The 27,872-nt window shown below is 38.2% G+C and overlaps 10 protein-coding genes across 10 annotated transcripts; 6 read left to right on the plus strand and 4 right to left on the minus strand.

The window, feature by feature from the left end:
• Positions 1-4,084: 4,084 nt before the first annotated feature.
• B0P05DRAFT_67285 (uncharacterized protein) lies at positions 4,085-5,810 on the plus strand. The gene is made up of 3 exons (XM_051583826.1): positions 4,085-4,932; positions 4,983-5,494; positions 5,543-5,810. The coding sequence occupies exons 1-3, from the start codon at positions 4,163-4,165 to the stop codon at positions 5,722-5,724; spliced, it is 1,464 nt and encodes a 487-aa protein (XP_051435729.1). The 5' UTR covers positions 4,085-4,162; the 3' UTR covers positions 5,725-5,810.
• B0P05DRAFT_538790 (uncharacterized protein) lies at positions 5,677-6,093 on the minus strand. Its single transcript, XM_051577879.1, has 2 exons — positions 5,935-6,093; positions 5,677-5,875 (listed from the first exon to the last, which is right to left on the minus strand). Exons 1-2 carry the CDS (start codon positions 6,064-6,066, stop codon positions 5,738-5,740), a joined length of 270 nt encoding a protein of 89 aa, XP_051435730.1. The 5' UTR covers positions 6,067-6,093; the 3' UTR covers positions 5,677-5,737.
• Positions 6,094-6,301: 208 nt separating this feature from the next.
• B0P05DRAFT_538793 (uncharacterized protein) lies at positions 6,302-7,874 on the plus strand. The gene has a single exon (XM_051577880.1). It carries the CDS (start codon positions 6,347-6,349, stop codon positions 7,853-7,855), a length of 1,509 nt encoding a protein of 502 aa, XP_051435731.1. The 5' UTR covers positions 6,302-6,346; the 3' UTR covers positions 7,856-7,874.
• Positions 7,875-8,786: 912 nt separating this feature from the next.
• Positions 8,787-10,484, plus strand: B0P05DRAFT_538800 (ATP synthase subunit beta; the record flags this gene model as incomplete). Its single annotated transcript, XM_051577881.1, has 4 exons — positions 8,787-8,808; positions 8,853-8,895; positions 8,948-9,114; positions 9,173-10,484. The coding sequence occupies 4 exons, from the start codon at positions 8,787-8,789 to the stop codon at positions 10,408-10,410; spliced, it is 1,470 nt and encodes a 489-aa protein (XP_051435732.1). The 3' UTR covers positions 10,411-10,484.
• B0P05DRAFT_538804 (uncharacterized protein) lies at positions 10,449-12,586 on the plus strand. Its single transcript, XM_051577882.1, has 2 exons — positions 10,449-10,837; positions 10,904-12,586. The coding sequence occupies exons 1-2, from the start codon at positions 10,480-10,482 to the stop codon at positions 12,550-12,552; spliced, it is 2,007 nt and encodes a 668-aa protein (XP_051435733.1). The 5' UTR covers positions 10,449-10,479; the 3' UTR covers positions 12,553-12,586.
• On the minus strand, positions 12,573-15,911 carry B0P05DRAFT_508857 (XRN 5'-3' exonuclease N-terminus-domain-containing protein). The gene is made up of 6 exons (XM_051575576.1): positions 15,873-15,911; positions 15,649-15,829; positions 15,498-15,600; positions 15,338-15,451; positions 13,071-15,282; positions 12,573-13,025 (listed from the first exon to the last, which is right to left on the minus strand). Exons 1-6 carry the CDS (start codon positions 15,893-15,895, stop codon positions 12,623-12,625), a joined length of 3,036 nt encoding a protein of 1,011 aa, XP_051435734.1. The 5' UTR covers positions 15,896-15,911; the 3' UTR covers positions 12,573-12,622.
• A 75-nt stretch (positions 15,912-15,986) lies between these two features.
• On the minus strand, positions 15,987-17,449 carry B0P05DRAFT_538810 (uncharacterized protein). The gene is made up of 7 exons (XM_051577883.1): positions 16,920-17,449; positions 16,692-16,866; positions 16,525-16,649; positions 16,389-16,473; positions 16,302-16,340; positions 16,150-16,250; positions 15,987-16,104 (listed from the first exon to the last, which is right to left on the minus strand). The coding sequence occupies exons 1-7, from the start codon at positions 16,955-16,957 to the stop codon at positions 16,041-16,043; spliced, it is 627 nt and encodes a 208-aa protein (XP_051435735.1). The 5' UTR covers positions 16,958-17,449; the 3' UTR covers positions 15,987-16,040.
• A 349-nt stretch (positions 17,450-17,798) lies between these two features.
• On the plus strand, positions 17,799-19,196 carry B0P05DRAFT_67455 (uncharacterized protein). Its single transcript, XM_051583827.1, has one exon. It carries the CDS (start codon positions 17,900-17,902, stop codon positions 19,019-19,021), a length of 1,122 nt encoding a protein of 373 aa, XP_051435736.1. The 5' UTR covers positions 17,799-17,899; the 3' UTR covers positions 19,022-19,196.
• A 1,193-nt stretch (positions 19,197-20,389) lies between these two features.
• On the plus strand, positions 20,390-21,383 carry B0P05DRAFT_538820 (uncharacterized protein). Its single transcript, XM_051577884.1, has 3 exons — positions 20,390-20,491; positions 20,542-20,797; positions 20,850-21,383. Exons 1-3 carry the CDS (start codon positions 20,418-20,420, stop codon positions 21,309-21,311), a joined length of 792 nt encoding a protein of 263 aa, XP_051435737.1. The 5' UTR covers positions 20,390-20,417; the 3' UTR covers positions 21,312-21,383.
• Positions 21,384-22,075: 692 nt separating this feature from the next.
• On the minus strand, positions 22,076-27,827 carry B0P05DRAFT_578906 (Ion transport protein-domain-containing protein; the record flags this gene model as incomplete). The annotated part of the gene is made up of 18 exons (XM_051581889.1): positions 22,076-22,128; positions 22,156-22,524; positions 22,570-22,838; positions 22,885-22,979; positions 23,026-23,377; positions 23,437-23,513; positions 23,571-23,726; positions 23,772-23,958; positions 24,008-24,071; positions 24,170-24,192; positions 24,446-24,639; positions 24,687-25,701; positions 25,751-26,235; positions 26,288-26,494; positions 26,542-26,789; positions 26,836-27,141; positions 27,195-27,539; positions 27,584-27,827. 18 exons carry the CDS (start codon positions 27,825-27,827, stop codon positions 22,076-22,078), a joined length of 4,689 nt encoding a protein of 1,562 aa, XP_051435738.1.
• Positions 27,828-27,872: the final 45 nt, after the last annotated feature.

Consider the following 27,872-nt stretch of genomic DNA (forward strand, 5'->3'; position numbering starts at 1 on the left):
AATACATTCAAACACTTACACATTAAATTAGGTTCTGTCAACTGCAGAAACACTAACCAACAAACCACAGACGATTTTATTGCTTTACTGAAGAGCAAGAAATTGAATGTGCTTCTATGTCAAGAAACCAATATACCAACTCTCACCTTTGAAGAAACCATAAACAATATGAAATTCAAGTTCAACTATCATCAAGCAATTTGGACAAAACATTGCTCAATAATCAACTTCAACAATGCTCTAAATCTAGAGGAAATCAAAGTATCTAAAGATGGAAGAACGATACTAGCTAAGCTAACAACGGTTGACAACTCTACTCCGCCTGTATACATCATGAACCTATATGCACAATCAGGCCTAAAAACTGAACAGATGACTGAGAGAAACAATTTTTTTAAAACAATAATCAATCTACTACTCAAGACGCCCGAGATGATTCCCGACCTAATCATGGCTGGTGATTTTAATTTTAGTTTTGATAGCGCAAGCAAACACTCTACAATAACAAAAGCCAAGTCTCAACAACTGATTGAGTTCATAACGGGTCATATAAAAGACTGCATAAATCAACAAGGCGAGCGATACGATTATGCTTGCATCCAAAAGCGAACCGACAAGGTATCTTTATCAACCATTGACCACATATTTGCGGGACTCAACACTTTCAAGCAAATCTCAGATGGTGAGGTGGAATTCCTGAGTGACAAACACACAGACCATGCACTACTAAAGAAAACTCTGACTGTTGAGCTACAGAACAATGGAAAAGGCATATGGAGAGGCAATCCCTATCTTGCCAAAAATGAAAGATATACTAACAAACTGAAAAGTGAACTTGACAAATATATACAACACAAGTTAGACCCGGCAATGTCAGCACAAGACAAATGGGACTCAATCAAAAACACGGTTAAAAAAGTAACAGCCAACTTCTGCCGTCACCATAACCAGTGGAGAGAAAGGAAATTAAAAGAATTGAATGAAAAACGAAACAAATTGCTACGACTCTATGGTCAAGACCCTGTATGTTTGAATGCACTACTACCTCCAGTCCAGAGCCAAATCACCAAATTACAGGAAGAAAAAAGCAATACAGATAGACTCAGAGCCGGTCAGAGATGGATGGAAAACAACGAAAAGTCCCCATCCTACATCAAAAATACTATTAAGCGGCGACAAAAGAAAAGACAATGGGCATTTTGAAACATCCAGCCACTAGTAATGAATGTACAGTCAATAAATCCAAGCTAGAAGCTGCCTAAACGTTCTACTCCAAGTTGTATACAGAAGAGAGAATTGACATAAACAGTTTAGAAGCTATGACGAACCAAATTAACAAAGTCGTGTCTAAAGAAGAAAGCGACAACTTGATTGAAGAGATTTACTATGAAGACATCATACTAGGTACACAAAAAAGCCCATGTAAACGTAGTCGAGGGTTGGATGGAATCCCATATGAGATACTCAATATCATTGTTAACCAACCAAGCTGTCGAAATATCATAACACAAGTCTACAATGATGCTATCAAAAGGAGGTTTAGGACTATTGAACTTGTTTGCCCAACAAAAATCTTTACAGATGAGATACATCGAGGCTTTGCTCAACTATGAGTAATTCAAACGAATCCCAAGGTGTCTGTATGATATGATGGTATAAGTTCTTCAAGTCGAAACGAATAACTCAAGCCTCAAATCTATTATGCTTTTCTCTGAGTCTAGACATAAAATATCCCTGAACAAAGACGGTGCATTTAAATTGATTTTTGAAACAATGGATGTTTTGACCAAGCTCTGTAGACCAAAAGACGAAGCTCAAATATCATTGCCAGCAATTGATTGTATGACCCTATCACTTTCAGCTGTTTGCAAAGACTGGGAAGACAACGCTGAGCTGAAATTTCTCGGCAGTCCAACCGCAAAGAAAAGCCTAATTCAACACTTTTTTAATCTTGACTTAGCAACCAACCGGATTACCTTCAAAAGCAAACCCCAATGCAATAAACCAGTAATACTAGCAAAATGGAAGAGACACACTTCCAGCAACACACTACAGTTCAGGAAGTTCTTTCTACGTCATATCGAACAAAATATCGAAGAAGAGACTCAACACTGCGTAGGCTTTAAGAAGTATCTGAAGGAGTTAAAATACGAAAGCATTGAAATTCTGTCCCTAAACAACCAAGGTGTCAAAAGAATAATGCTAGAGAACATTCCATTACAAATGCCAAGCGACTTCAATGCTAATATCAAGTCCTGTCAATGGAAACAATTCCATAAGATATCAATACATTAATCCGCAAGGAACATCTGGTTCAAAATGATACACAACAGAATCCCTAGCAGGCAATTCCTATTCCAAAGAAGAATAAAAGACATCGAAAATGATCAATGCATCAGTGGTAATGAAATAGAAGATGCCAAACACCTACTGATCTCTTGCGGTAATAAGGCAATGATTTGGCAAAATATATTCAATAAGTTCCTTGAAATTGTTACAGATAAAATATTCCAAGATCTTAAAAATCTCACACTGTCAAGATACCTCATTTACAACTTAGATGTCAAGATCAATATATTCGACTTTTTTGCAACAATTATCAGATCAATCTGGGGCAGCCATTTCCATGGAGTGCCTTTTGACCCTGAAGAAATTTCCAGAAAGATTACCAAAGAAATATTAAAGATCTCAAAAATGAAGAAGAAAGCTGATTAATAGTTAATACAAAATGACAATTATATGGCTAGCCACTTCACTCTGTGTACATTTGACCATCCCCCCAATGGTTCTGTTTTTATAAATAAAATCTCATTCAATTTTAAACTGGAAATAATGCGTGGCACAAGAGAGTATGTATCATCTTATTCGCTTTCTCTTCACTAACTGAGGATTCTATGCATCACTGTCTGACGACTATCTCTATCAAAGCCCGCTTTTGATGGCATGAAGAATGTTGACGTCATCCAAATATGTGTATAAATTTTCTTTTTCCCCTACTCTTTTTCTTTTTTTTCTTTAGTTTAACCTATTATCATGTACGGCGAATGACGGCATCCAATACTTTTGACCCTGACCCTGCCTTTTGATGGCCTTCTGCGATTGGGAAGGTTATCCCTCAGTCTCTAGGTCACACATGAGTACTAACAGTAGTTTGAATCTCATCAGAGGAGAGCTACAACCTTTACTTGTGTCTGGTGGTATGCGCCTGCCCATTGTTGCTTTGGCCGCCCCTAGATGTTATGCGAGGATACTGTTTGTTGTTTTTCTTGCCTGTGTTTTCTTGTTTAGTTTAAATCATAGATTAAAACGCTGGCTTTGTTTTGGATGGTTAAGTGCAGTCATCGGTGGTCTTTGACCCGTATCCCGTAGTAGGTAAACTCTCTTTCCTTGTCTGTCCTATACTTGCTATTAGCGATAAAACGCGTTGTATTAGCGACCGTCGAGGGCTTAGCGACCAGCTATAGTGCTTTGGCACGTGCCTTATTCGCCTTTTCTATGAAGAGGTGGACATGACCCTTTTGCCGGCGTTGTTTTACGCAATACAATGAGTTTGGCTTTCTAACCGAAAGTTAGTTGGTAGTAAGGTTGTTGACGTTGAGGACTTGGAGGGACTTCCACGACGCCAAAGCAGGTCTACGCCCTGTGGAAGATGGATACAATCTGACAAAGATTGTTGAACCAAGACTTTGGCATATTTCAAATAAACAATGTTTAACCGCAATATATAAACAAAAGTTACAACAGTCATATCGGAAACAAACAATCAATGTCATTCAAATAAACAGGTCAGACCAACATGGAACCCGTTTTCATGTTGCTCCTTTAAAGAAAGTGATTTTATAAAGAAAATTCAAATCATTGCATAATGGTTACACTAGCTCATTAATACACTTTATTTTTATTACCTTTTAGCCACTTGCAGAAGCTTATTCTTAAATTATGTGTTCTAGATACGGCAGCCCTGTTCTTGCAACCAATGTATCTCATTGAGATTTTCTTAAAAAGGCAATCAAGGTCTCTTCTTGATCCCACCTTTGTTCCTCAAAGGCCCTTTTTTTTTTCTTCTTCTTCCTCTTCCTTTTCTTTTCACTACTGCTTTTTTTTTATTAAAAAAAAGTTATAAAATCTTTCTTCCCCTCCCCCCTCTCTCGTATCATTTGAAATGTCAACATTAATAGAAACTGAATCTACTTTACTCAAGTCACCTTCAGTACCTTGTCTCTTACAAGACACTTTAACTTTTAACAGTAACTCATCTCAACGTCAGTCAACAGATTCCGAGAGTATCAAGACGACAAATGCCTCTTTTATTGAACAAACTCCGCCAACATTGGAAGAACAGCATATGGTCTTGAACCATGTCATTGAGATAGTCAACCTGGAAGATCAAACAATAAACATCCTTCCAGAAAAAAAGAACCTGATAAAGAAACTACAAAAAAAGCCTTCTGTACTTTCAAACAAATCAGCACGTGCAGCAAGCATCATCAAACAGAAATTTACACAGCCAGTAGCAGAATTGATTGTACCACAAGCCTCTAAATCGACTTCCTCGACGCATTCTTCTGCTAGTAGTGTCAACAGACTCTCCAATCAACATGTAGATACCTTTGTTACTTTCTTACGCACATCAGCCACCACTACCTATAAAAAAATGACTATATCAAGCACAGATTTGGTTCGATCCAGAAGTAAAAGAGCTTGGACTACCCCAGTCAATAGTCATAGCGACAGTACACTGAAAAAGTCACCATCTTTCTATCAACTCGATCCAACTAGCTTGCTATCCAATCCCACTAAACCAAAGAGACACACCAAGACGACAGAAACATGTCCTACTCAAACAGATTTATCGTTTGTCAATGTGTTGTATGAAACTATGGTCAATGGTGGTTATTTAACACCTACTTTATATGTGCCTATGAACTTGTGGTAAGTCATTGCTTACAAAAAGAAGTGTTGGTTAATAATACGATGGCTAGGTATCAGCCCAATGTTCGCATTCCAGCCATGGATGCAAAAATTGCAGCGTGTGAATCTCTCTTGAATGTATTAGAACAAATGGAGAAAATAGACAATTTTGATGACAAAGAGGCTATTGAACATAACTTGGCTTTACTTGAAAAAACACTTCTAGTCACAAGCAAAACGATGAAACGAAAGCTAGGTGGTCTGAGTCAAGGTGCAAGCAGTAAGATCAACCGTGCTAGTTCTGTCAAAGCACCTCCCTCCATCAAGAAAGTAACAAAATTATATAACTTTGACGATAATCATACCATGAGCGATCTACTCAGTACATCACCACCACCGGCTAAATCTTTAGAATCGATTATGGAAGGCGCTGCTGCTAGTCTCAAGAATTCACCACAAGCCATCACAGCCTGGAGTTCGAAATTAACCAAATCAGTAGAGAAAATTAATCAGCGCAATCAAAATAACAATGAAGCCTATATCAAGTCGCTTATTCAGTTATTTTCTATGGCCAATATCTTGGGTAAGTTACATCTCTCTCTTTTTTTTTTTTTCTAACCCATTCTTATAGAGACATGGCGACAAAAACTAGAAGCCAATGATACATCAGACGAATGTTATCAGTCCATGTGTATACACATCAACAAATGCATTGAACTACTTGTAACTACCATATGTAGTTTTGTATTAAAAGACTATGAGCTCTTGCTTGATAAATGGCTTCATCAAAGCACAGAATGGCTATCAGCATAATAAATTTATTCATTTATCCATAGTTGACACCAGTACATCTCATAGAGTGATCTACTTGGACATTTAAACGATCAGGTCTGAAATCCATCGTGGCCATGCTATTAGGAGGGAGAACACGATGCAGTTTAGGCAAATCTTGAGTACGCACATACTAAATACAGCGTTTAATATTTATGTCACTGCGCAAAAAAAGAAAAAAACTTTTCTTACCTCTCCTTCAGAAAGAGTTGTTTCTACATCATCTTTAAGAATCACTTTACCAACTAACTTATCACGCCAACCATCGCAATCATTAGGTTGGTTCTTGGAAGCATCAACGAGTTTAGAAAAGGGAGTAGACATGTTTGAATGAAAAAGAAAAAAAAAAAAGGAAACTTTGGATTAAAATGTAGATTTATAAAAACGCATTTTGCAGGATGTGTAACATGTAACTACGCCGCGTCATCGAATTAGATGATGGACTGTTTTAACTCAAGTTTATTCCTTTTATGATTCTATTGCATGATATCCTTTCTTGATTCATGCTGTACAAGACTGTGACTGTTCTCTTCCTTGGTTGGATGTCATCAGGCCCCAAAAAAGGTCCGACTAAATTTTTCATTTTCGGAAACATCCTCAGGCCATGATTCACTATCACATTACAGGGTCCCTCTTTTCTTTTTCAAGTGCTGTTGAGGCAAATATGACAGTTAGACATTTTGCTCTGTCAAGATCTGTTATTCTAGACGTCCTTCGTGCTATTGTCTCGAGACCTATATCTCCCACAGCACTCGCTAGACAACGTCCTCAACCCCTGATCTTGACTAGCAAGACACTTTGGTTGGGTTCATGCCAACGCGCTTACTCAACACAAGCACTCTTACTCGATCCAAAAAACGATACACAAGAAGAAAAGAAAGACAGATATCACTATTTTACTAAAAAACTACCCAATGGTACAAAAAAACTTGTCAAGGGCTTCACACTCAAAGAAAAGAAAGAAAAACCAAAGCATTTGATGGACTACAACAAGCGTATGATGTACGCCATTCTCGAGAATCGAGTCAACAAGGCTGTTCAACTGTTGCGTGACATGGAAAATAACCATATCAAACCTGATCTGTCTTCATACACCATCATTATCAATGGCTATAGTACTCAAGGTGATATGTTTAGAGCCAAAAAATGGATGAAGCGAATGATGCAGAATGGCATTGAACCAGATGCCTATGTTTATACCAGTCTCATTGATGGTTATATGCGAGAAGCCAATGTAGACAAAGCAGAGACCACATTTCGATCCATGATGAGTCGCAACATTCAACCTACACTTGTGACTTACAATATTCTAATGCATCATTCAGTACGACAACTGAATATGGAATCTGCATTACGGTTCTGGAGTAACTTGTTAGAAGCAGGCTTAAAGTCAGATGTATACACATTTGCTATTGTTCTGCATGGGCTAGGTGATGAAGGACGTGTAGATGAAGCATGGCGAATCTTCAATCGAATGCAACAAGAAGAGATTGATGTAAATGAAGTAGTGGCAACAACACTGATGGGCATGCATGTAAAGCAACATGACAATGAATATGCTGTCGATCTATTTCACAAGTTTTTCAAGACAAAGCCTCTTAAACCAACACACCACACTCGCAATGTGCTATTGAATGCAGTGATTGCTAACGCTGATACTGACACCATCAAGAAATACTATGGACAATACAAAGAACATTTGGCTCAAAAAGACAGAACAGGGACACCTTTATTTATAGGTGCCAATGTATACACTTATACCACTTTTATGCGTGCCTTTCTTCGTCGCAATGATCTCTCTATGGTCAGCCAAGTCTACAAAGACATGGCAGAACAACACATACAGCCAACACTTGTCACTTATGCCACTCTTATGTTGGCTCATGCTTATGTACCTGACCCCGAATCATGCTCCCGTATCTTAAATAGCTTAAAATCATCAGGCATCAAGTTAAATGCTGTCCTTTATACCATTGTCATGCGGGCCTATGCCAAAGCTGGTCGATGGGAACAAGTCAGACAGACATATGAGCTTATGAAACAGGATAAGGTAGAACCAACCAAGTTAACCATGGAAGTATTACGTTATGGAAGACATAATGCTGATAAATAAAATTGTACATATTTAAACTTCTGGAAACTTTAAACATATTAAGATTTTAGCAGTCATAAAAGTAAAAATGAAATACTTGATTTAACTATCAATGCAGTTATCTTTGTTGAGTAGGCTTGTGTCTATCTTCAGCAGCGACTATCTTTGCTTCAGGTAGTGCTTGAAACTCGGGTTCTTCTTGCATGACAACAAAAGATGATAGTAACCAAACTTTGTGTTAAGACTTATCTGCAACATAGCTTTCATTACTTCAACTATAGTCTAGACTAAGATAAAAAGTTTCCTAAACCTAAGCAGATTCAGAATATAAACGCAATGGAGTATAAACTATTTATAGTGACACAAGTATCCATGCATAAAATAACATGTATTGTGTGTTATAGAATCTTTCATTGGAAACTACACCCAAAAACGCAGAAAAAAAAAAGAAGAAGGGGAAACTATGACGATAGCTTTAGTTAATAGATCTACAATGAGGCAATCAACAGGCCTGTATACTTTTAGTGCTCTTGTTCTATCATTGCTCTCATCAAAAATAAATCAAGGTTGACATATCGTTCAGTTTCTCTTTACTCTGATCAATGCAAATGAATACATCATAGCTACATGTAGAGCCTTGTTTGTGCGTTCACATAGTAGAGGCCTATGCTTTGTGCACTTTGTGTCAAGGCGTTCTACTTTATAGCTAGGTGCTTTATAGTGTGGTTAACACGCTTAAAGCTGTCCTTGAACTCCAACATCGGTTTTTTAATTCTGTTGAAAAAAGTGACGCAAATGAACCGGGGTAAGATATAGGCAGATTTTCCTTCCCCTTTTTTATTTTTTCTTCTTTTCATCTTATAAAGAGAAAATGGCCATTATCCGTGCTCTTGCCTCGGGCTCTCGCAACGCCCTTCAAAAGGTCAATGCCACCAACCTCTCTCAAGCTGCCATGAAGCCTCTTGCTGTCAAGGGTAAACGATCTTGTCTTTTTTCATATACTGACTTTATTGTATAGCTCGTGCTTATGCTACTGAAGCTGGCTCTGCTGGTCAAATTCGGTAAAGAAACAACCTCTTCACAGTAACATAGAAACTAACACCAACACTCTAGTTCCGTCATTGGTGCCGTTGTCGATGTCCAATTTGATCAAGACAATTTGCCTGCCATTTTGAACGCTCTTGAAGTCAAGGATCACGCTGGAGGTCGTCTTGTTCTTGAAGTCGCTCAACACTTGGGTGAAAACACTGTTCGTACTATTGCTATGGATGGTACTGAAGGTAAGACAATGTCATTCTGTATGAATTTTATGTTTGACATATATATATATATTTGTAGGTCTTGTTCGTGGTCAAAAGGTTGTTGACACTGGTGCTCCTATTACCATCCCCGTCGGTAAGGAAGTCCTTGGTCGTATCATCAACGTTATTGGTGAACCCATTGATGAACGTGGTCCTATCAACACCAAGGCTCACCGTCCTATTCACGCTGAAGCTCCCGAATTCGTTGATCAATCTCCTACTCCCGAAATCCTCGAAACTGGTATCAAGGTTGTCGACTTGTTGGCTCCTTATGCTCGTGGTGGTAAGATTGGTCTTTTCGGTGGTGCTGGTGTCGGTAAGACTGTCTTGATTCAAGAATTGATCAACAACATTGCCAAGGCTCACGGTGGTTACTCCATCTTCTGTGGTGTCGGTGAACGTACTCGTGAAGGTAACGATCTTTACCATGAAATGATTGAAACTGGTGTCATTCAATTGGAAGGTGATTCCAAGTGTGCTCTTGTTTTCGGTCAAATGAACGAACCCCCAGGAGCCCGTGCCCGTGTTGCCTTGACTGGTTTGACCATTGCTGAATACTTCCGTGATAACGAAGGTCAAGATGTGTTGCTCTTCATTGATAACATTTTCCGTTTCACTCAAGCTGGTTCTGAAGTATCTGCTCTTTTGGGTCGTATCCCCTCTGCTGTCGGTTACCAACCCACTCTTTCCACTGATATGGGTGGTATGCAAGAACGTATTACTACCACCAAGAACGGTTCCATTACCTCCGTCCAAGCTGTCTATGTCCCTGCTGATGATTTGACCGATCCTGCTCCTGCTACCACTTTTGCTCACTTGGATGCCACCACTGTGTTGTCTCGTTCAATTGCTGAATTGGGTATTTACCCTGCTGTCGATCCTCTTGACTCCAAGTCTCGTATCCTTGATCCCCGTATTGTCGGTGAAGAACACTACAAGGTTGCCACTGAAGTTCAACAAATCCTTCAAAACTACAAGTCTCTTCAAGATATCATTGCTATTTTGGGTATGGATGAATTGTCTGAAGAAGATAAGCTCGTTGTCGAACGTGCCCGTAAGATCCAACGTTTCTTGTCTCAACCTTTTGCTGTCGCTCAAGTCTTCACTGGTTATGAAGGTCGTCTTGTCAAGCTCACTGACACTATCCGTTCTTTCCAAGAAATCTTGAACGGTAAGCACGATAGCTTGCCTGAATCTGCTTTCTACATGCAAGGTGATATCAGCGATGTTCAAAAGCGTGCTGAAGAAATTGCTAAGGAAATGGGTTCTCAATAAGCAACAAACAATTCCAAATGTATGAAAATAAAAAATATATATACACACACACACACACATATAGAAAACATGACGCTTGATTATTATCATTATTATTATTTTCTCTCTCTTGTTTTTATTTTTATGCATAAAGTGTTTGGCAAGAAACAAAAGAAGAAGATAGGTGATTTAAAAATTCCTATTCCAATGCTGAATGATCCTTCTTTCCTGGACATGACAGAATCACAGATAGCAACCCTTCTTTGTCATTCTACTCAGCCTAAGCAAATGGTTCCCCGTCGATCTGTCAGCTCACCTCCTTCTTTACTGATGATGCCTAAACCAATACATCGTCTTCCTCCTTCTACTCGATCTTTGTGGGGAAATCTTGAGCATGAAAAGACGCAAATTGAAGAAAAAGAAGCGCCACATCACACGACAAACAAAGGTAACATTAGATTTATGTTTCTGTGAATCATCAAATGACACACACACACACACACACATCATTTAGAACAAAAGTCTATATCGGAATCCTCTTTTTTAACAGCTTCTTCTTCTTCTTCTTTAATTATGGCATCCTTTGACAATAAAGCCAAGGAAACAGATCGTTATCGGCCAAATGCTTCATTGGTCGGATCAACAAGTGCCGACATAACAAAGGACAAGGTCGTACAAGACTACTCCAAAAGTGCAGATGAAAACAATGACCCAACTTTTCTTTCTTCTTCTTCTTTTTGTCAAGACACGATGGATATACAATCGATGACTGAGCTTATTCAGTCTCAAATGAAGAAAATGGCTTTGAATGAGGACCTGCTTGAACTCAAACGGACAGTGGACCGTATACAACAAGAGCGTGCTTCTGACTTGGAAGAACATGTAACAAGAATCAAAGAACAAAAGAAACGAGAGAAAGAAATTCTGGACCAAATCAACATGACAAATCAGCGGCTTGAGATGGCTATTGCTGGGAAACTGTTTCATCAGCCAGAAAGTGATGCTGAGAACAAGACACCTACACTCAAGCCTTCTCATTCTACACAAAAGGAGCAAAGAAAAAATCGTTATCATCGTCCTAGACCATATCCTTCTTCTCATCACCGTCCGTCTTTTTATGAACAACAAGATGTCAATCCTTATTTCCCTGATAATATGAATCCATTAGCATTTGATGATTTTTTACCACCACCTTTGCCTTACCTTCAACAACAAGAAGAATACTTGCCTTATGATCCTCGCTATGAATTCATGATGATGAGAAATGGTATACCACCACCTTTGGAATTCATGATGGAAGCACCCCTTGATCCTTCTTCTTCCTCACAATTTCGCAAGAACAGAAATAGATCCAAGTCACTTGAAAGTAAATGGCCACCACACGAAATGATGTTTGATTCTGACCCGTCCTTTTATCATCAAGAGATGCGGCCTTTTGTTCCTAGTGACAGTATGCCTCCCACACCACGCTCTCGGTCAAGAAAGTCGTCTTTACATAGTGCAAAAAGCAACCTTTCAGATCATGAAAATGATGCAATGCCGTGTCATAAAATGGGTGTGGAATTGCATGATAATCCTGTCCCTTCTAATCCAAGTACAATTGGTGAATCAAGTAAGGTTCACAAAGATGAAAATGCAACACAGGAAGACAACCAGACGAAACAGAAGCATCGGTTTACATTTCCTCGACTGAATCCTTCAGGTCGTTCAAGAGTCAGTGATACATGGAAAATGAAACGCCATGGAAATCAACAAGGACAAGAACAAGAAGAAGAAGAAGAAGAAGAAAGAAGAGGAGCTATCCCTCCATCTTCCTTTATGTATCCTCATGGTCATGGGTTTCCTCCTCCTCCTTTGTTTGAAAACAGATCAACAAAAAATGAACGAAGGAAAATGAACCCACCTTATGGTGCTTATCATAATTTACCACCTAGAAATGGTTATTTACCACATCAGAAAGTGTCTCCAGATGGTAGAATGTTTATAGATGAACCATCTTTTGGTAACACAAGAGGACCACAGTGGAGCACGGTCATGATAGACTCACAGCAACAACAAACGCCCATTGATTTTACAGCGAATCCAAGGCGATTCCCTCCTTCTTCTCAACAGGCGCAACCTACTTTTATTTCTCTTTATCCTACAGACAGAATTTATATGTAATAATAATAATAATAAAAAAAAAGAGTTCAACACATATTTATTGTACATAAAACGACAAGTATACATAAGTTTAGTAATAGCCTCCACCACGTCCACGACCACCACCATAGCCTCCACCTCGTCCACGACCACCTCTATTGTTATTGTAGCCTTGGTTATAGTTGCCATAGCCACCACCATTATTGTACTGGTTACCATAACCACCATAGCCATTATTGTTTTGATGATATCCTCTTGATTGTTGTTGTTGTTGTTGTTGTTGTTGTTGATAATAGCCTTGTGGGTTATAGCCATAACTATTGTTGTTGTTATAGCGTTGATTGCCATATCCACCACCATTGTATTGATCATGGTAACCATAAGACTGTGTACCTGGGAAGCGAGATCCATCATCAAAACCATGGTTATAACCAGCACCATAGCCTTGCTGACCATTATAGCTACCACGTCCACGACGAGGGCGTTGGTTGTTACTATATCAAAATAAGTATATAATGTATGATTGAATTTAAACTTACTATTCACGATAATCTTCCATATGGTTTATTTGTGAGGTCCAGCCACGGTTACTGTTATAACGTTGACGATTATCAATCTTTTCAAACGTAGCCAACTGAATATCTTCATAAGCCAATGTATCGCCAATCTTGACACCCTTTAATAACTGTGTAGAGAACTTGAATCCATCAGGGAAGATGGGTAGTGAATAAGTGACGCTGATGGACTTGTCATTAGCGATATCAGGTAAATCAAAATCAGGTAAAGGTGTACGCAATGTACTACGAGGAATGCATTCTGCATCTCTATCGACTAACCCAGTCAAGCCGTCTGTGAGACGAGCATCCAACTTGAGCTTTTCATTGTTGGTTCGTTTTGTGTAGACAGTACTGATGGCATTATAGGCTTTGTGTGCTTCACTGACATAGAGAACAGAGGGTCCTTCAGAATTGCGTTGGACTTCTTCCTCATTGAGTTGATCATAAACCGTGTTCATGGCCTCCAAGAGACGAGGTGTGTCAATGAACGGCAGTTTGACAACACCTTGCCATTCCCATTTCTTGCCGTCCATGTCCACTTCAAATTGAGTAGGATAGTAGTCAATGATAGGCGAATCACTTTCTGTCATAAGATGATGGAAGGGTTTGGGAATATGATCTTTACTGGCAGCTGGTAATACGCCCATCAATTGTTCAAAGGGTTTCAGAGGTGCACTTTGTTCAAACTTGATATCAAAGCTGTCAATGTTGACAAAATCAGATGCCATAGGGGCATAGTAATAAGGATAATACCAAGACCAAGAAACACAGCCAACATAGTAGTATTTAAACACCCAAATCAGGCCTTCGCAATACGATTTGACTACTTGTCTAATCTCATCTCTTTCATTCAAAGTCAAGTTGAACTTGGTTGAATAATATCTTTCCTTCCAACCTGCTTCCCAAAGTCGAACTTCATCATCAGGCTCACGTTGACGAGCAGCTTCTTCTTTTTCTTTCTTCTCGTCAGCCACTCTTTTTAAGATGGCTTTACCAGCAGCTTCAGCATCAGAAGCACTTGTAAAAGCATCACTTTCAGATTCATCTTCCATATCATCATCATCATCATCTTCTTCTTCTTCTTCCTCATCTAATTCTGCTTCATCACGCTTTCTCTTTGTAGTTTGTTTCTCTGATGCATCGACAGGAGGAGGGTTGCCTGATAATTCAGCTCGTAGTGCTGCAGCTGCGTTAATGTTGGCCAGTCGAATCTGAGCTCGGTTAGCCACCACATCAGCATTGGACATGCCTGCATTAGGATTGTTGACAGGAGCAGCTGTCATGTCGCCAAAATTAGGTCCATTAGGATTAAACATCTTCGTCTCCTGAGCACGTCTATCATTCTCTAATCTTCTTCTCTTTGCGCCCTTGGCTCTTCTTTCTTCTGTCTGTTTTCTTTCAGCGAAAATGTTGTCTTCCATCTTGCCTAGCTCGGTCACCAACATTTGAACACGCTTTAGATCAACATCGCCATTGTGTGTCATGTAACCACCCATCATAGGCATCGTACTCTTCCACAACAAACTCAAGGTACTGATAGCTCCTTCTCTGATTTCCAAGGACGGTAAATGAGGCAAGAAATCATTGCCTACAAAGAAACACATAAACACCCAATCATCAATGGCTCTTTCCATGTCCCAAGGGATGCCAGGAATATTGAACTTGAGAGCATGTTCCAAATACTCTCTTAGTACATTCACATGTAAAAAGACGTACGGTTTCGGCGGTGCATTCTTTGCTTCTTCTTTTCGCATGGCTTCAATCGCTTCATCAGACACTTGGCATTGAGGAGCAGAGTGTCCTGGTTGATGACACTTGTAACAAAGGCCCTTCTTTTTCTTATCTTCAAAGACATCTTCACGCAGCACTTTGAAATGAGGTTCGTGTGTAGCCAAGGCCAACATGATCAAATCGGCATCTAAACCGTACATGACATGAGACGTATTTGGGTTGTGTTCAGGACGCATTCTCTGAACACGAATAAATTCCATGACTTTGTGTTCACCTTCACCTGGAACAGTAGCATCGGATAAAATGACTTTCAGATTCTTCCAAAGAGGGTCTGAGTTTTGTTTTGATGCGATGTAGTAACGTAAACAGTTGGCTAAATGAGCCATAAATGGTGTACCTGGTGTAATACAGTTGGAGTCAAAGTGTTTTTTCTTTTCCGGTAATTGGTGTGCTTGACCAATAGCTGGATAACAAAAATAGGGTTAACTGCGGTATCAAAAAAAAAAAAAAAGCTATACCTTCTAATTCTTTCTCAACACGTTCATTGGCTTCTCTTTCTACTTGAGCAAGTTGAGCAGCACGGAAACGACGAGAACGTTGTTGGTTCATTTTAGCGCGAGGAGCAACACCGTCTATCTAAGGTGTCAAAACCTTCCTTTGATTTGATATGATATTTACCAATAGCCATGTAAAGTAGTTTACGAGGACGGACCATATTTACAATACGATCTGTGTATTCAAAAATAGCAATCATCATTTCATCTTCTGTTGCTGGTGCAGGCTAGGAGAGGTATATGAGCCATAGAAACATGCTATAGACGTAATTTACCTTGTCTTGAGGATGACAGCAAGGATGAATAATACCATTCATATCTAAATAAAGATTGTCATATTCTTGTCCGTTAGGATTAGGCTTTGTTGTGTCGACAGGCAATATTATGCCGTTGACTTCTTTAGGGTGTTCTTCAATCACAGTTGTAGCAACCTTTGGAAACTTGTCTGAGAGCCATCTATATCCATCATTAGCTTTTGCTTTTCAGTGTGTTTGTCTACCTAAAAAATGCTGGAACCCCCATAGTAATACAAGTAAAGAAAAAGAAAATAAAAAAAAATACTTGAAAAAAAAAAGAAACCGTTTTACAGTCGGCAATTGTTAGTCACACAACAGTCCTTTAAGCCGAGTCAATGTATTGGATTTTTATGCAGACATCCATTATTTTATTAGAGTTGAAAGTAGTACTGTTGAGAATGATTCGAGCTTTGCGATAACCATAAAATACCAGCACTACATAAGCACATAAGAAAAGGGAAGTATACTAAGAGCACAAACCTCAACATGATTAAAAAGCATTGAACAACATCTGTAATACCTAAATAAGTATTGAAGAAATCTAAGCTGTCATTATAAATATATTTCGTCACCAAGACAGCCTAACCATAGACTTAGTCTCTGTTTAGATAATGCATAAACTGGATACTCACAACAGAGCCTGAAAATCCACCTGCCATCATAGCGAAACCCTATGCATTATGAATTGTCACGTCATGTTTACTGATAGACAAGCTTACAAAGAACAGAAATAGCCTTGCTCTCCATATATATTCATCGTCAACCAAGTTTCCTTTTAATGCTTCTTTGTCAATCAAATTGACACTGCATGAAACAAAAAGAATGAGACAGAATATATAATGTATATCGATTTACATGATCATGCCAAAGGTCGTAATAATACCCGGTACCCAATCCTCTATACCAGGCGCTATTTGTCTATTCTGCAGATTCCAAAGTACAGACAGACCATCAATAAATACCCACCAACCCAAAGCAAACTAACAGCGTTATTCATTTATCTTTGTCTATATCAATATTACTAGCATGCCAGCAAAGTATACACCAGCTTGTCTTGACTTATTGCCCAAGTTGAAGCAACAAAACAATCGGCTGCAGATAAAGACGTCGCGATTGTCATTGCCATAGTTCATTTTGCAAAGAATTAAAGACGATACGCAATAAACAAAGGCACGCATACACAGCCCGAACCTAATGCTGGGCTTGAAAATTAGATGGGCGTAAAAAAAAAAAAGTGCATAAGAATCAACTGGATGTCTGAATGCGTTTTTTCGTTTAAGTTTTGCATAACAGATAATCAGTTATCTCTTAGGATGCAATGATTAACTTGTGTTATCTAAATCATGATAAAAAATTAGTCCTTCTTTTCATAAATGCAAACCCTTTGCTGTCGACGATAAATAGCTCAATTTTCTTTTTCTAATTTAACCACTAGCAAATCAAATCTAAGAAGAATGGCTGTAAACATATAATATACGTATATATGTCTCAATTTCCGTCATAATCAAAGTAGAGATACCAACCAAAGAAACAGTTCAAGAGACATGCAGCAACAAGAAGATTTATGGTTTGAATTAGGTGCTTGAATGTATATTAATGATTGGGAAAGAGGATTTTCTCAAGACAAGATGCGACTAATTTCATTAGATCATGCAAATGACATTGTGTCTCTTACTGTAGAGGAAAACGAGCCATTGAATTGGAGGTATGAAAGTGTAGTAATCTGTACCTTATAAATCATGCATCATAAATTCGAAAGACAAATTCCATTGGTTTGACTATATTTTAAGGATATTCTACTTTGTTTCAGGGTATAAAAAACTATTTGTGCTTATCATATCCAACAAAGAAAATAACCTATTGTATAATGCAACCATATAGAAAAGTTGCTCGAGACCCTTTTTATAGATCATCCTACTATAGTTATAGTTTTATATAAAAGCGACTCAAGACAACAGTAACAAGTCTTATTGAAGGCATTTTAGCAATTCATTTTATGTCAATTTCAATTTATCAAAATGATTAGGGAACTTGAAAACCCTTCATTTTCGCCCAGATTCAATCTGATAGGCTTTGGTGACTTGAAAATTATTTACGTCATCTTTTTTTGTAGGTGAAATAAGGTGGACCTTATGGAGTAACAAAAAAAAAAAAAAAAAAAAAAAAACTCTTTCCCTTCTTACTTCAACATACTTGTTTTCTTGTTAAGTCTATAACAAGTTTCTAACTTATGTCTCACGGACCTCCTCGCGCATATTCTTCGCATAATTATTCCGCTATATCACCGAATACAATGGCTCGACAACAAGTCATGAACAGTCCACAGTCGTTTCAACAGACTGTTTCTGATAGTCCACCTACAACTCTAGGCCAAATATCAAGCAATAAAAACACAAACAATAGCGCATCCAACAGTCCAGGTCATAGCGGAGGCAGAATAACAGCAGGATCAACACAAGAAACGCTTTATTGTGATAGTTGCCAGACCTTTCGACACATTTCTTTTTTTCCTGAGAGAGATTATAAGTATAATGTATGTAATATATGTCGATCACGCGAAATGCAGAAGAGAAAGCAACAAATGGAAAGATTTGAAATGTATGAGGAACAACAGAGAAATATAAAACAAGCAAGATATATCCAATATAATGCTCCTTCTCCTTCCTCCACTAACTCCTCTCAGCAGCAAATACATTCACCCACTCCTATCAATTTAAATGGGAATACGAATAACAGCAATAATAACAGTAGTAGTGGCAATAGTAGTAGTAACAGTGCAGGAGCCAATGCAGGTAAATGTCAGCCTTTGTTAGGTTGTATACTGATAACACTTGTTATAGGACACATTGCGAATAACAACAATAGTAAACAGTCATTCACACCTCCGAACAATCTATCACAAATGCAACCTAGCTTACAATCGCAGACAACAACACCTCTTTCTTTACCTTCACAGCAACAGCAGCAGTCAAAACGCGATGGTTTATTGCATCGACTGGAGAAGTCAAAAACACCTGATCAAAACAAAATACCTTCTTCATCAACTATCATTACAACTACGTCAAAAAGAGCTAGGGAATCCGCCCCCAAAACGCCATTGCAAATACCATTACCACTACCTCGTCCTCATCATAAACTTACATCTACAGTGGCCGAGCGAGCTACTCAAAATGTGATTAGTTTGGAAGAATTTGTACGAGAATTAGGACAAGAAACAGAGTTTGATAGAAATCATTACCATGTCGACATTCGTCCTTTATTAGAGAGTTTAGGAAGCAATGCAGGATTCACACAACTTGGTCGGGCAGTTTGTGAGCGCGTATTGGAAGGCACAAAATTTAATTTCAGGTAAAGAATAACACCAAACGCCAATTTGACCTATTCTTTTTTAGCTTGAAAGATCGTAGACGTTCTACCAAAAACCCAGATACCTTATCCACATTACGATACTATTGTTCTCAGAGATCAGATACAGCAAGACCACGAAAGACAGAAAGTACAAAAGGACAAACTAGATATGATTGCGCTGGCGCATTAACCGTTATCATTGATTTAATAAAGCAAGCTGCTCATGTGACTGTGATCCATAAACATCCACATCCTCCCTTTGTACCTCAGCATCAGCATCACCAGCAACAGCAGCCAAAACCCGCGAGTCAACGTCAACGTCAGGCCCAAGCGTCGTCACTGGCACAGCCATCTATGCAGCCTTCTAATATGCCTCAATTAGTTTCTCATATTCAACATCAACAACATTCTCCTCAACAACAACAGCAACTTCCTCAACACACTATTCATCATCCTGCTCAACAGCATTCTCCCCAACAGCACCAGCAACTTCTCCAGCATTCTGTTCATCATCCTGTTCGACCACATCATGTACAAGCTCATCCCCAAGTGCATCCTCAAATACGTCCTCTGGTGCATCCTCAGACACATTCTCAAATATATCCTCAAATACGTCCACAAATGCACTCACATCAACAACACCATTTATATCATCAACCATCGTTGCCTCCCCCAAATCTACAGCAACAGCAACAGCAACAGCAACAGCAACAGCAACAGCAACAGCAACAGCAACAGCAACAGCAACAGCAACAACAGCAACAGCAACAACAGCAACAAGCCGCTCAGCAACAAGCCGCTCAGCAACAAGCCGCTCAGCAACAAGCCGTTCAGCACCAGCACCAGCAACAACAACAACAACAACAACAACAACAACAACAGACTGCTGCTGCTATTCGCTTGATGCATCAACAAGAAGCTAAAAAAATTGAACAGCAATTTGAAATCTTACGGAGAAAAGTAGCTGATATTGGCCAACTATTGGAGTCACAACAGCAATACTGCAATAAAGAGTTTCTCCAGACAGCGACAGATGCGTTATCTGGTGCTGACGAGATGCTCAGGGCCTGCAAAGCCTTAGAGAATTCTAATATGACATTACAGCCTAACAAATATACCGCACATTATAATAAAAAAGGAGAACATTCTGTATAATAAAGTATTCATATCACCGGGGAAACGAACCTATATACTCCGCATGAACATGACATATTTACTGTCCTCTCTTTCGCTGTTTTTGGTTAGCCGGAGAATTTAAGCGGTGTTATTGATTGAGGAGATTTGACCAAAAACAGACGATACGTTTCACCATAAATCCCTTGCTTTAACATATAAAAGGAGCATTGTCTTGCTTAATTCTCTCGTTTGTTTTCTCATAATTATTATTATTTATTATAAAAATGTCTGCTCCACTTCCTGTTCTCCCTGAATTTTCTCTTAAAGGCAAGGTCGCCATTGTTACTGGTGGTGGAAGGTAGGTTTACATTTAGCATCAATAATGCAGATAATAACGCGTCCAAACAGAGGCTTGGGCTTAGAAATGAGTAAGGCTCTCGCTGAATCGGGTGCCAATGTTGCTATTATGTACGTCTCCAGTGACAAGACCAAGGATATTGCTGCTGATATTGGCAAGAAATTCAATGTTAAGTGTGAAGCTTACAAGGCTCCTATCACTGATGCTGAAGAAGTCAAGAAGGTTATTGAGCAAATCTACAAGGACTTTGGTGCCATCGATGTCTTTGTTGCCAATGCTGGTATTAACACTGGTGGTGCTTCTGAAGTAAGCTTGTTTTTCTTGTTTGAATATTGTGTATACTCATTGTTTTATGTAGACCTTTGATTTGAATGAATGGCGAAAGGTGATGGATGTTAATGTCAATGGTGTCTTCTACGGTATCCAAGCTGCCTCTAAATACATGCTCGAAAAGGGTAAGGGCAGTATCATCATTACTTCTTCTATGTCTGGTGCTGTTGCCAACCGTCCTCAATTGCAATGTGTCTATAACACTTCCAAGGGTGCTACTACCATGATGGCCAAGTGCTTAGCTACTGAATGGGCTCAAAAGGGTATCCGTGTGAATGCTCTCTGTCCTGGTTACATGAGAACTGAATTATTAGATAAAACTTTCAAGGATGATCCTGAATGGGAAAAGATCTGGACTGATATGACTCCTATGGGCCGTATTGGCGACGCTAAGGAATTGAGAGGTGCTATTGTCTTCTTGGCCAGTGATGCTAGTTCATATGTTACTGGTACTGAATTGTTTGTTGATGGTGGCTACACTGCTGTCTAAAAAAAAAAACCTTGTTAAATATTTTTTGTGTATATTTCAATAAATCATTTCAAACTTTTACGTGTGTATAAATCAGATTTCCATGAATTATGACATAATATCTAAACTGTAACACATCTCCGTTTGAAACAAACTCATTAGAGAAACTGTCGAGAATACTACACTTTACGCGTTTCTATTCTGTTTTGATCGGGACTACAAAAATTAGTGCATAAAGAGACGGAGATAAAGTAAATATTGACATCACTTTGGTGTTTTACGCGTCTATTGATTATGTAGATAAGCAATGTCATTAATTAATCTACTTTGATCTGACAGTAGAGCGGACTTGCCTTTTTTAGTTTTGATAATTGGAGAGCGTCTAATCTATGGACGAAAAGATGATATAAGGCACGCATATGCAATTACGCAATAGCTTTTAATTCGATTCTAGTAGATTCTACATGGTAACTAAAAACATATCTATGCCAAAAAGAAAAGAGAAGGAAAATATTTATGCCTGATACCTTAGCATGCAACTCTATATTGTATACTGTGAATGCTCTAGTATAAGACGATTGTTCCTTTTGTTATATCATAGGATTGTAATATCATTTATTTGTCAGGGGTAAAACTTTATGAATTTTAAGGAACTTGCTTTATGGATTGAATAGTATTTACATATAAAAAGCAAGCTAAATGATAGAATGTTCAATAAAATAGAATGAAAAAGAAATAACGAAAGAAAAAGGGAGGGAGGGGTATATAATAAGAATGTTTCTATTTTACAAGTCTTCGTCTCGCAACATGTCTAAATCATTTTGTGAGATTACTTGGCCTGTGCAAACTTTAAAAAAAAACTTACCTGACCAAATACTACGATTAATTGAGTCCATAAGTCCATCAGACATTTCTGTAGACATATCGATATTTCCGTCTATTAATAACCAATTCTGTCGAGATGCAGGACTGAGTTGTGGAGGTAATGGAGAATAAGGAGATAAGGCACCAGAAAACGAGCTTCGTCCTCCGCTTTCTGTATTTGGTGATGAAGGTATACTGCTTGTGCCTGGTGCTACAATCAATGAATAAGCAGGGCTAGTGTAAGAGGGATCTAATGGATTCTCTGTAGAAAAAGTGGACATAGGAGAGACAGGGATACTGGTAGTGCCAGCACTAGCAGGAGATGAAATGTCTGTATTTGCTGATACATTGTCAATTACAATGCGAGGAACTAGATGGCTTTAGTATTACCAAATTCAATAGCAATAGTATTTACCTGGTGGTGATTTCTTTTTATGATCTTTAGGCAAATTAAAGTAATTGATAGAACCATCAAACACATGGCTATTAGGTGATTTGAATTCGAAATGACTAGCAGTAGTTACACCAAGTTTCTTTACTTCGTCCTCGTCGTGCTTCTTCCATAATTCTTTGACAAATCGTCTTTTTTGGATCTGAGAGAAAAAAAAGCCAGCTGCTTTTTCAAGATAGTATTCTTGTGTTAACTGATCGATTTTTTCCAGTCGAGCAATGAGTGGGTCCAGGCTAGATGTAGTGTAAGCAAACACTACCTGTCAATTCAGATACTTACGTTAATGAAGTAGAGATATCGATAAAGCGATAGGACATGATTGTCAACACACTTGCGAATGGTATGCCTTTGGGCGTTTCTGATCGAAGAATTTCCTATAGACAAAGTCAATATAGCCTGCTGAATATGTCAGAAACTTACCTTGTAATAAATGTTATATTCCATTCGTCTCTTTCTTACTTCTCCTTTGTTCATTTTGCTCAAACATCGATTGATTTCGTGGATATTGAACTCTTGTTCAGCAAGAGCACTGCTGTATCCACTCTTGCCGCCTGGTGATTTAGGACTGGCTTGAGCAGAATCAAGAGGATGAATTTGTTTTTCGTTTGGAATACCTAATTTGGCAGCCTTCATGATATTGTCCAAGCTCATATCTTCGTCGTAGATTCTGAATCGAAACCTTCCTGTAAACTTGCGAAGTAACTTTGCTACGTCGTCTTTTTGAATATACCCAGTTCCTTTTGCATCAATGTCTGCCCAAGCATGTTTGAACCTAGATAGCAAGATTAGTTATTTTCGTATTTTGAAAAGACTCGATATTCAATTTCTTACATCCTCAAGTCGGTTTTAGTGATTTGAGTGAACCGAGTTCTGGTTTCATATGCATATTCAAAATTACTGATAATAACCTAAAAAAAAAAGGAACATGTCAACCATACGTACGAATATAAATATCATGATCTTACAGCAGTAAACAAATTCAGAAAAATGTGCGTACAGATGATATAAAAGATGTTGAATAAAAAGTAAGCCCAAAATGGCGATCCACAATCATCTTCGAAGTAGTTACTGGAACTATTGCAATTAGGGTATTGGACAGTGTAATCCATAATAATGGCATTCTAAATTACGTTATTTTAAAGGTTAAATATAACAAACTTCCTTACCCACGCTTCACCTGTTGTAGCACGAACGAGTAATAAGAGGGCATTACCATAGTCTCTGAAATTAGAGTGTGCTGTACCATAGACACCGTATTTCGTCAGACCAAAGAACTCCATAAATAACATGGCAAACAGACACATAGCAACCATAAATACAGCAGAAACTTGAATGATGGAAGGTAAAGATTTTCTACATATAAGATGATGAGTATAAAATGTGAAATTGAAATCCATCTTACTCAATCGTATGATATAGGGTTTGTAATGCATCTATGCCTTCACCTAGACGAAAAGCAGCCAAGACTAGACAGTATCTTTCAACACGCAAAGTCCATAAATCAGGCATAGCAAATCGAAATATTAAAAGGATCAAAGCACTTATTGCAATAATAAAATCAAACCAGTTCCATTTACTCTGAATCCACTATTAAAAGAAAAGGGTTTAAACATAACGTATCACTACATGAATGTCATTTACCTTTTTCCATCCTAAACCGATTAATTTGATAGCACATTCAACAGCGTAAATGACAGTGAATCCTAAATATGCATAGTCTATAACAAATAAGTTTAGAGAGATTATGCAGTCATTGTGTTTACCTTGCAAATCTGCTAACCAGTCAGGTTCGTTTTGAAATTCACTGGCAATAGTAATAATATTAAGACCAATAATAAACATCATCAGTCGATTAAACTTTCCATGTTTCTGGATCACAATATCATAACAAAATTGTCTTATTTTAGACGTTGGACGAAACACTTTGATGGTTGGCTTCACATTAGCAAGCAATCTCTGAAGATCACTGTATTGTCTTTGAGCAGTGGTAAGTGTTGTAATACCATTTCTTTCTTTAAACTTTTCAATAATAACCTACAAAACGAGATGAATTTACAGTAAATTTATGTCATCTTACTTACACCAACAAATAATTGCATTGTTCCTTGTGATATGATCATAAAAATGATATAAAAAATGCCGTGATATACCTTATTGGAATCCCAATTAAACGAAGGCTGCAAATTGACACCATCAGGTATACTCATAGCACTAAACATCGAATCTACCCAGCCTTCGGTGGAAGTGAGCGAGAACAAATGTTGCAATGCACTAGGGAAATCATCATAACTAATAAATCCATTTTGCGGATTTTGCCATACACGAGGAATCCAAATATTAACATCAACCCCGTCATCTTCACTAATGTTGACCTGGAATTCGCCAATACATTCACCTCGTGTAGCGACACTATCATCGTTACATAACCACATAAGTCCACCAAAAATATTAAGACCATAGACAGAGAATGGAATCAAGACCAGAAAAGTAAATATCAAAGCATCAAACATGAGTGGAAACGAATAAAACAGGGCGACAAAGATATCTCTTACACCATTAAAGTACCGGATCAGACGCAGGATACGCAAACTTCGAAATGTACTGAGACCACGGGGTGTATCTTCAGAAGACATAAAGATAGTAAAAATATTGAGCAAGATGACACTTAAATCAAGTTGATTCCAATAATTCCTTAGGTAGGCATTAGGTGTAAGCAAGAGTCCATCAGCAATGATACGAATACTGACTTCCACAAGAAAGACGATACTAAGTGCAACTTCAATGTTATCATAGACATCAGCTTTGGAATTGTCTCTTCGTAATAAACGAGTAGAAGGCTCGTCTAAAATGACCATAAGGATACTAACCAAGACACAGGCCATAACAATCCAGTTAAAAAGGTTCTGCTTTTCTGCTTGACCGTCATTGTTAGATCCTACAAGTTTTTTGCACCAATGTCGAATTCGACTTCTTTCGGAAAACAGAAACAATGAATTGACGACGGGCATATCCTCCCTTTGAGCTTCACGGTTTTCTTCAGCTGCAATTGTATCATAATCCATCAGTGTTTCTTCTGTGTCTTGCATAAAAGGATTGCTAACTACAATCAATATAACGACTAGCATTTTAATTGATGTGCACTTACATGGGTACAGCTTTGATACTGGAATGCTTATTCAAAAAGGGAATACGTTGTCTGATTTTTGAAAATAGAGTCAGTACCTTTTTCTCTACCCAGGAAAGTTGTCGATTGACTTCTGTGTTCTTTCTGTTCTTGGGCAAATCAGTCAAGAGTTCAGTCAAGTCTGATTTCGACAAAGGTGCAGTCAAATTGGCTGGTAACTGAGAGACCTGAACATGCTTGTTTTCATTAAAGTAATAAAAAGGTCGAAATAACTTCAACAAAATTGTTTCTGTCTTGTCAATGTCTTTAAACCGATGTCGTTGAATAAAGTCCTTAATTTGGTAATGACGGATATAATCATCACTCAGTTCAAAGTTCTCAAGCACGACAGCAATGTAAAGGCCAGACATAATATATCGACCAAAAGCAAAATAGATGGAGAGTGCAATAGCTGCATATATTGATCCGCTGTCGGTTTGACTTACCATTGCATTATACAAAATGTCCTAGAAAACAAATCCATGAGGCGACGATATGAAGAACAAATATGTTACTTACTGTCCAAGTCTCACTGGTATAGATCACAATCAAAGAAATAAACGATTCCCAAAAAGTGTCAAATCGATTGTCTGTGTCTGCCTTACTAACTATGTCGTCGAAATCGCCTCCAAACATTTGCATAAATACAGTAGCACATAGTGCTGTTGCTAAAATAAGGAAAACCATGACATTGAAGACACTTTCGCCAGTACCAAGAGCTCTAAGCTATCAATCAATGTAAGTGTCAAGCAAGTTTTGAAGAAAAAACATACCAAAAGTCTGCGGACACGGGGAATACAAATAAATAGACGGTAGAATCGTAAGATCTGAAATATAGTCAGGTATTTGTATGCGAATGAATCTTGGATCATCGGCAATTGAATTACACAAGTGCAAATCACTAAAAACAAGTCAAAGACATTTGTTTTAGATGACCAGAAACTCATCCAGCTCGCTGCTCCAATCATACGAAGGAGGATTTCAATAGCAAAAATGAGTGTGAATGCTGTTTCAGCATTATCTATCAGTGTATGAGCACATATTATTTTCATGTACACTTGTCTTACCAATAAGATCAAGGGTAGCTTGACTTGCATGAAACGATCTTAGACACATAAAAATCATGTCCAGCAAGACCAAGAAGCCACCAAAATAAAAAAAGGCCCTGTTTTTTACGAGCCGAACAATCCACCATCGCATCTTGACACGAGTAACACCTTTACCTAGATCTTCTGGAGCATTATCAAACGTCCACATGGTTTCATCATCAAGTCCTTCAGCATCGCGCAAAATGGGATAACCCTTTTTCTTTGCTGTAAAAGCACTCACTGCATTTTCTGCTCTTACTCTACCAAAGGCCGAAGTGATTACCGCTATAAAAGGCATAAGTCAGAAAACAAACTGACTTTCTGAAGATATACTTTACCAAATAATAAGAATGTCAGGACAAATGCAACGATGTAAACACCTAGACAATAATACAATGCTGATACTGTTGAGTCTGCATCTTGACTGATATACATCATATCTGTCCATAACTCGAGCGAAACAAATGTATAGACACTAAGAAGCGAAGTGAAGATAGTATCGTAATTGACATATCCAGAGCTAGGATTATTGCCAGAATATTCTAAGCATGTTTGACCTGCAGCACATATATAACCATGATAACCAGGATAGCTTGTTTCTTGTGTCTCTGGGTTATAAGCGCCTACAATGACTGAGTTGTTCAAATAGCCTGAACAGTATTTAGGCGGCTCTACAAGTTGTACTGTTCAAATGTGAGTACAATATGAATATGATGAATATACTTACAGATATTTTCAGCATTTGTATAGTAACAACGTCTTGAAAAGACACCATTGAATGAGATAAGACCAATTAAGGCAAATAAAATGGTAAAGAAAAAGATAAGTCCAGTGACAGCTAATAAAAGATCCCAACTCGTCTCCAAAGACTTGAGAATGACAGCTGTGCCAGGAAGAATAGACAACAATCGAACAGGTCGCATAGCACTGAGTGATTTAAATAGAGACAGGTTTGGGTATTCATATGCCATCAGAATGATATCCACCCAATGAGAGACAATAGAGATAGCATCAAA

Source organism: Gilbertella persicaria, assembly GCF_025201335.1.
Source record: "Gilbertella persicaria strain CBS 190.32 chromosome Unknown B0P05scaffold_16, whole genome shotgun sequence".
Lineage (NCBI taxonomy): Eukaryota > Fungi > Mucoromycota > Mucoromycetes > Mucorales > Choanephoraceae > Gilbertella > Gilbertella persicaria.

Coding starts and splice junctions, on each gene's coding strand:
- B0P05DRAFT_67285 (XM_051583826.1), top strand. CDS start 4,163: ATGTCAACATTAATAGAAACTGAATCTACTTTACTCAAGTCACCTTCA. Junction 4,933..4,982: donor TATGTGCCTATGAACTTGTG/GTAAGTCATTGC, acceptor TACGATGGCTAG/GTATCAGCCCAATGTTCGCA. Junction 5,495..5,542: donor TTCTATGGCCAATATCTTGG/GTAAGTTACATC, acceptor CCATTCTTATAG/AGACATGGCGACAAAAACTA.
- B0P05DRAFT_538790 (XM_051577879.1), bottom strand. CDS start 6,066: ATGTCTACTCCCTTTTCTAAACTCGTTGATGCTTCCAAGAACCAACCT. Junction 5,876..5,934: donor CAACTCTTTCTGAAGGAGAG/GTAAGAAAAGTT, acceptor CGCTGTATTTAG/TATGTGCGTACTCAAGATTT.
- B0P05DRAFT_538793 (XM_051577880.1), top strand. CDS start 6,347: ATGATTCACTATCACATTACAGGGTCCCTCTTTTCTTTTTCAAGTGCT.
- B0P05DRAFT_538804 (XM_051577882.1), top strand. CDS start 10,480: ATGACGCTTGATTATTATCATTATTATTATTTTCTCTCTCTTGTTTTT. Junction 10,838..10,903: donor ACATCACACGACAAACAAAG/GTAACATTAGAT, acceptor CACATCATTTAG/AACAAAAGTCTATATCGGAA.
- B0P05DRAFT_508857 (XM_051575576.1), bottom strand. CDS start 15,895: ATGGGGGTTCCAGCATTTTTTAG. Junction 15,830..15,872: donor GGGGTTCCAGCATTTTTTAG/GTAGACAAACAC, acceptor TGATGGATATAG/ATGGCTCTCAGACAAGTTTC. Junction 15,452..15,497: donor ACTACTTTACATGGCTATTG/GTAAATATCATA, acceptor CACCTTAGATAG/ACGGTGTTGCTCCTCGCGCT.
- B0P05DRAFT_538810 (XM_051577883.1), bottom strand. CDS start 16,957: ATGCAAAACTTAAACGAAAAAACGCATTCAGACATCCA. Junction 16,867..16,919: donor AAAACGCATTCAGACATCCA/GTTGATTCTTAT, acceptor TTTCAAGCCCAG/CATTAGGTTCGGGCTGTGTA. Junction 16,341..16,388: donor CAAGGCTATTTCTGTTCTTT/GTAAGCTTGTCT, acceptor CATAATGCATAG/GGTTTCGCTATGATGGCAGG.
- B0P05DRAFT_67455 (XM_051583827.1), top strand. CDS start 17,900: ATGTCTCACGGACCTCCTCGCGCATATTCTTCGCATAATTATTCCGCT.
- B0P05DRAFT_538820 (XM_051577884.1), top strand. CDS start 20,418: ATGTCTGCTCCACTTCCTGTTCTCCCTGAATTTTCTCTTAAAGGCAAG. Junction 20,492..20,541: donor ATTGTTACTGGTGGTGGAAG/GTAGGTTTACAT, acceptor GCGTCCAAACAG/AGGCTTGGGCTTAGAAATGA. Junction 20,798..20,849: donor ACACTGGTGGTGCTTCTGAA/GTAAGCTTGTTT, acceptor TGTTTTATGTAG/ACCTTTGATTTGAATGAATG.